General features: G+C 43.1%; 1 protein-coding gene across 1 annotated transcript in view; it reads right to left on the bottom strand.

Moving 5' to 3' along the window:
• Nucleotides 1–2: 2 nt before the first annotated feature.
• LOC130117525 (E3 ubiquitin-protein ligase RNF19A-like) overlaps nt 3–7,138 on the bottom strand; it is a 93,872-nt gene continuing 86,736 nt past the window's right edge. The window contains exons 6-10 of the mRNA XM_056285618.1: nt 4,656–4,770; nt 4,005–4,166; nt 3,473–3,683; nt 3,243–3,386; nt 3–3,060 (exon numbers count right to left, since the gene is read on the bottom strand). Coding sequence (XP_056141593.1) covers nt 2,244–3,060; nt 3,243–3,386; nt 3,473–3,683; nt 4,005–4,166; nt 4,656–4,770 — 1,449 coding nt within the window. The 3' untranslated portion in view covers nt 3–2,243. The remainder of the gene's footprint in view (nt 3,061–3,242; nt 3,387–3,472; nt 3,684–4,004; nt 4,167–4,655; nt 4,771–7,138) is intronic.

The raw sequence follows: 7,138 nt of genomic DNA, 5'->3' as shown, positions 1-7,138 counted from the left end.
GTGGAGGATTTTTGTTTTTTGGTGTGATGCATAATTGAAAAGACAAGTCAGGACAACAAAATGTTACTTTTTTATTTAATGTTTTTCAGATATGCATTTGAACGCATATAGTAAAGCAAATTAGCGAACAAATATACAAATACCTTATGCCATTCTGCACAAATTACAAATTATATCTGGCACTAGTGTTCAAATCAGAATCAAGAGACAGGAATGAGAGAAACAGAACCTGTAAATAAGAACCAAAGTGGGTTTCATGTGAAAGGGACTGCAGCATGTAGCCTTCACTAAACTGAACCGCGTGATCATTGGGCATCAGACCTGGGTCAAAGTCCTATTCTAAACTACCAGGTAGAAGTTCAAACGGAGACAACTGAATGGTCTTAAAAATGAACAGCCAAGTCTACTGAGCACTCAAGACAGACTCGAGTAAACACTCGGAAATAATCTAGAGCACTTGAAAAGGAATCTGACTTCAGGTCTGCTCAGCAGCACCAATTAACGAGACAAACAAGAATCACAGGACAAATCAAAAGGGTAAGGGACTCATTTAAAAAAAAAAAAGCCGAGTCCTCATTAACTTTGTGCATTGCAGTACATTAATGTAATACGAAATACAGTTAACAGTGCAGGTGCCTTGGGCCAAGTCCACGGCCTCGGTTATTTGCGTAGCATATTTAAAGCATGTACAAAACAGCAGTCTGTATGTGTGTGTATATACCTGGGTCTTGTCTTTATTCATCCCTATGGTGTAAAAAGAATGCACCATACTGTGCCTACAGGTGAAAAACAGACATCAAAGGTATAAGGAGTAAGATTTAACAAGAGCCTGAGTGCTGTCTTTGGTAGGCAATTGAAAAGTCTTCATTTAGCATGTCTACCACAGTATGTACTGTACGTGTATGAACACCCTAACAGCATCCCTCCCCTACATAGACAGACATTCTGAAATCTATAGACTAATAGTTGATTTTTTTTAAGTCTTGAAGACACAGTGGAGAAAGACAGAGACGGAGAACAAAACAGTTTTTGAAGGCACCATGAGTTAACAAACATAGATATCAGATCTCTCTAACCCAATGAGTCAAGACCATCAGCCTGAATACATCACCTTTAAACAGGACAAAATATTTTCTTTACACAATGTCACAGAATTGACCAACCCACTGGTAATTTTATCATCATGACTTTCAGCATCATCTCAATAAGGTAAACCGTGGCCTTCCAGAGACTTTTCTCTGTATCTCTGCCAGAGAGCAGCCATCGAAATTCAGACACTTTTCTTCCTGTTCTTACCCTCCTGACACGTCCTCCCAAAATCAACCACCAAATAGAGCCAGCCCCGAGTTTTTCAAAGGCATTACAGCACTTACATAGGTTAGCACATAGTGTTTTGTTTCAGACCGTTTGTGCCGCACATCTGAACTCAGCTGTTAGAAAGTCGCCACAGAGAGGTCAAGCACTATCTCCCAAAGCAGGGCTCAGGCTGGGTGGTGCTTCCACCTTAAGAGACCCTCAATGATGTTATGGAAATAAAAACAAAAAAACTGATGAGAGGATTTTGATGCCAAAATTTATCTTGGAAGCAGAGTCCAAGCCCAATATTTCAAGACCAGAGGGTTCCAAAAAAAGTAATCAAATAAATATAGAAAAGAGGTGCTCCTCTCTCTATAACAAATTCAGTATGGAAAAAAATAAAAAGGTGACTCATATTGCCTGGTCCCTATTTTTAGTTCATTTTTGGTAACATAAAGCTGTAACTTTTTGATTCATGTATGGTGTTGCATCTGGGGTGAAAAGCCAAATAAAAAGCTGGAAAATCCAGCACAGTGGTTTTAATATGCTTACCTACACAGATCAAAATGACAGCAACCAATCCAATGGGTTGCCTTACATTGAGTGGCTGAGGAGCATTGAACTACCAATGAAGTGTTTAAACTAAGAGGATAGCAGTCTGAGGGTTACACAGGGAGAAAACACCAGCGTTCACAATCTTATTTCTCACGATGACGCCGATTTTTTAAAAAAAGGTAACAAAGATTCAACACTTCAAACAAATCTCTCAACAGTCAGTGAACACCTCATTTTTTATTCTTTGAAGGACATACATCCTACAACACTGTGTTCCTTCAGAAGGGAACGCCTGACAAAATGCAGTTTTAACTCTCTAAGCTATAGGGGTTAGATTGGTGGGGGAATAAGATGTTAACTAAAAATATGGTGTATCTACAGCACTTAAGGTATTAGATTTCAGTCTGTATGCAGGAGTTCTTGGGCTGCTGCTGCTGCTGCTGGGTGGGGGTATGATGCTGTGGTGGGTGGCGATGGTGGTTGTTATTGTTGGTTTCTTTAAGTAGTTCTCCAGAGGTGCTGTGAGAGTCCAGTTCGGCAGGGCACACCAGGTTGACATTCTCCTCCGCACTGAAGCACAGAGGGGCGAGCTCTGAGCCGTGGCCCAGGGAGGAACTGGTGGAGATGGGGGAGTGGGGGGTGATCGCAGGCCCTTGTCCCTGGGAAGAAGATGATGATGTGGGGCCATTCTCCAGGCGATCGTTCTCCACCTCAGGCAGAGGGCTGACGGTGGCGAAGCGTGTGTGGTAGTCGCCTCCACCAGAGCCGTGGCTACAGGATGTCTTCATGCTCTCCAGGTCAGAGCAGCTGAACTCAGAGAAGTGGCTGGAGTGGGAGTCAGCCACAGATGGCAGGCTGCCGCTCAGCGATGGGGAGTCAAACTCGGAGGAGTTGGTGCTGCGCTGCTCTAGCAGTTGAGCGTCCATGTCCTCCCGTGTCTCGTTGATCTTGGTGCCTCCGCCGCCTTTCTTGCGCAATTTACCTTTGCTCTTCTTCCCCCCTGACCCAGAAGAGGAGGAGCAGGAGGGCTCCTTGGCCCACTTGGCAGCTGTTCCTTTGCCCTCTGAGGAGGTGCAGCCAGCAGAGGGGCAGGTCCAGCCACAGCGCCCAACATGACTGCCATCATCCATGCTGCTGCTGCCACTGTGGTGACGTAATTTGCTGGGTTTAGACTCGATGTCCACCTGCACCTCCATACTGTTCCCTTCTCTGGAGCACAGAGAACACATAATAGGAGGAATGAGAAGAATATTTTTCTACCTAATCTGATCTAAGTGTTCATGTCTGTGGCATGATGAGCTTTTGTATACAGCTACAGGCTACATTACATAGAACCACACAAACTTACGGTTAATACAGACCCATTTCTATCTAGGTGTGCCAACATTTACCTGTCAAGGGGTATGTAGGCATTGAGTATAGATCCAGCCATTGCTTTGGTACTAGCATTGTCACTGATTGTCCCCAGGCTGACAGTACCAGACTCCCCGCTCAGGCTACAACCCTCCTTCTGCACATCGGCCTGCACCTCCAACCTGAAAATACAGGAAGAGGATCAGCATAACAGAAATAACTGGGAAAGGACAAAGGAAAAAGCATTTGAATGAGACTGTCCCTGTACCTGTTAAGGTAGTTGACCATGGCACCAGAGAGGCTGCCGGTGATGCTGGCTCCAGCCAAGGCCATAGTGGAGGCTGTCTCACTCAGGTTGTCCCTGATGGCCCCAAGTCGGTCCATGTGGCTGCCACTGGCACTAAGGCTGCCAGTCAGACCCCCTACGCTTCCCTCCCCTATACTTGGGTTGTTTCTTGTATCTGCCACTGAAGTGGTGTCTTTGGATCACAAAAACATTTTCTTTTAATACAAAATTAATAGCCAAAAATTGATTCTTGCATCTAAAATGAAAATCATTTCTGAGCCATTTCTCGAATCAGCACTGATCATCTGACAGGAGAAACAAAGTTAAACTTAATACACAACTGTGAGACAACACATGCCAACTACCCTCGACCAACAGTAGATTTAATGTAGACAGAGGGACTACTTTACCAAGTCAGCAAAAAGCAGACATTAGCCAAGTTGGGCATGAACACACAAGGTTATTTTTGACATCAGCATGGTTAGTTGATTCCAGTGGCCTTTGGGAAGGTTACCTGTTACAGCGGCCCCACTCCCAGGGTTCATGTCATTCTCATCATCAAACTCAATGCGAACACCTTTGCCATTCCCAGCAGAGACGCCACAGCCCCCACTGCGGCACAGCGAGATGGGCACCACGCCATACACATAAGCCAGCATGATGGGCACTCCAATGCCTGCAAGGTGATAAAACACACACACACACACACACACACATATATATATATATATAAAGGCAGACAAGAGATACAGACCAGAGTCAAGACAAAGCAAAGCGCTGAGGAAACCAGCAGAGGCCACTGTGCCTCCAAACAGAAAAAAACAATATTTGAACTCTCCCTCAACTTCCTCACCTCTAAACAGGTCACGAGAAACCCAGTCCACTTTCAAAACACACAGTTTTAAATAATCTGAACTGTAAAATCAAACAAAAAGAAATCTCAACCACCCACAAAGTCAAACAAGGGTAAATCAATAGAGAACTTGAGATATCTGCCAGTCACTCATTCATCCCTGCTAGAGGGGAAACAAGACAGGGGTGAAGAGAGAGAAAGGAAACGCAGGAATATAAAGAAATGAAAAATTAAAGCGAAAGGAGAGAGGGAGAGACAGAAAGAGAAATACCAAAAAGAACTGACGTGGAAGAGATTGGAATAAAGACTGACCAACAGTGACCGCTGCTACCACTGGAGACACAATGACGGAGAGGGTCACTCCACCGGCAATCACCAGGTTCCTCTTGTGGTTGGAAATGTCTTTGCCTTCATAGCGGTTATGGATCTGCAAAAGTTAATGGGGTTGAGAATCACTGCTTTAAAAATGTCTTGGCTCAAGACCCAAAACAACTCATTTTATTTATTTGTGACATATCACTGATTAATAACTTTGGAGCTTTATTGGCCTTGTTGTCTCTGAAGCAAGATTCCTAGTCCAGATAAAACAGAATTCAACCTGCTTACATTAGGTATTCCAAACTGTAAATGAAACCTTTTGTTATCCTATTGACCTTTCGCAAAGTCCCGCCCCCCTTAGTTACTGTTGCTATGCCCGTCAAGCATTTCAGAACTATCCAGGAAGTAGCCGGAAAACACCAAAACATGAAGGAAGAAATCAGCGCATTGTGCGGGTAAAAGTAACAGTAATAATACGTTAGCTGTATTAGCCATCAATAATAGCTAGTAGCAAGCTTAGCTTGGAGCAGACAGGTATTTTTGTTGATTTTGGATGGATTAATCTGGCCATGGGGTCTGCTATACTGCAAAATCTATTGCCGACATTCCGCTTCTTGCGTTCTGGGTTTTGAGAAGGGAAAGAAAATGACACCCCCTCCAAACGTTTCAGATATCTAGTATCCGATTTGCAGATCCCATAGGCACACCGTTTCAGCATTTTGTTGTGTTTGAAAGCTTGACGGACCCGTTGCTAAGGTAGGATTGGACAAGCACCGTTCTGGGGCGGTACTTTGCGAAAGGTCAATTGTCACAGCACCTAAAACAACTTTTAACAGCCACCTAAACTTTTGGAACAGACATATAAATGACAATCAGCCATCTGATAAAAAGTCAAGTCAACAAACTGGCAAGAAAAGCAAAATAATTTACATTTTATTTTACTAGTGGTGATTTCCCATTGACATCTTAACATACATCAGCAATAACCTGAAGTGGAAAACTAACACTGAACACATCTTTGCAAAAGCTCAACGACTTTACTTTCTTAGGCAGCTTAAAAAATACCGGATCAAACAGCAACTTCTCGTCTGTTTTACTCAGCATCGAATCCATCATAACATCTTCTATTACAGTATGGTATGGTGGCACGGACAGTCAAACATGGAAAAAACTGCAGCTGATTGTCAACAAGACATCCAAAATCATAGGCAACCCACTCCCCTCAGTTGAATCTCCACATACTAACCGGACTGTAAAGCGAGCAGGGAAGATCACCTCTGACCCCTCACATCCTGCTCATCACCTCTTCCAGCTCCTTCCCTCAGGAGGCGCTACAGGTCACTGTCCACTAAGACTAAACGCTTCACAAACAGTTTTTTTCCCCTAGCCATGAGGACTCTGAATTCCTCCCTGTATTCCCTTCCTCACACGCCATTGGCATAAATACCACCATTCACCTGTTACGCCTGATATGTTTATTTCTGTTATTGTGTAACTATATTGTTCATGATAATATGTGGAGTGTCTGTTGTTATCCATGTATGTATTGAGCTGCAGAGTGTAAAGTGCACCAAAAACAAATTTCACTGGCCTTGGTCGTGTGGCTAATAAAATTATCTATCTATCTATCTATCTATATCCCGAAATTTCAAAGAAACCAACAAATAAGACAGCAATAGCAGTTACTTTAAAACACATTTTATAGCATTTTTGCTTATTACTCGGTATACAGCGAAGAGGGAAAAGAAACAGGGAGGGTTCGATTGCATTGCAGTACTGTGAGTCACGGAAACACACCTTTACCAGCTGGATGGTGCCCAACTTTGTATCATGAAAAGCCATGAGGCTTTTGTTCCTACTAAACCCTCCACCAGCTGATATCACTGAGTCCCATGTCTCTCACCAGAGAGGGGGTAACAAGTCACTGAAATGACCTGGTTTAAGTGTTCGGTTGCAATAAAAACTTGCAATAAAAACTTGACTCTCTGGCATGAGTTAGAATTACTGCATGCAGGTGATTAAGGCTCAGATCATTCATATTAGCCATACTGATAAAATCAGCAATGAAGACGGTGTCAAGCACAGCTGCTTAAGTATGAGGCTCACATAGCTCATTTTTGCTTAGTTTGTTGTCATTAGTCTTGTCTGCAGAGATCCAACCATGATTTATTTTTTGAAGAATTACCTTCTAATTTGGAGAGAAACTCACCAAGTCAAACTCCTTCTAAATCCAAATGTACTTGGCTAATAACTCAGACACTGCCTCTGAACACATGTGGGGGGGGGACCTTTTTCCAGAGAAGAAAAGCAGTTGCTGGTGATGGTTACATCTTGGCAGACTCTAGAGGGGAATTCAGTAACTTCGAAGCATTTTCATTTCATTGATCTACTGTCAATATTTTATTAAAGGTAGAACGAGTAGGACTTTCCTAAAAATCAATGTAGACTCATAGAAAAATAATCCCTCCCAATCATCA

Source organism: Lampris incognitus, chromosome 9 (genome assembly GCF_029633865.1).
Source record: "Lampris incognitus isolate fLamInc1 chromosome 9, fLamInc1.hap2, whole genome shotgun sequence".
Lineage (NCBI taxonomy): Eukaryota > Metazoa > Chordata > Actinopteri > Lampriformes > Lampridae > Lampris > Lampris incognitus.
This window is presented reverse-complemented; position numbering and strand designations above follow the sequence as displayed.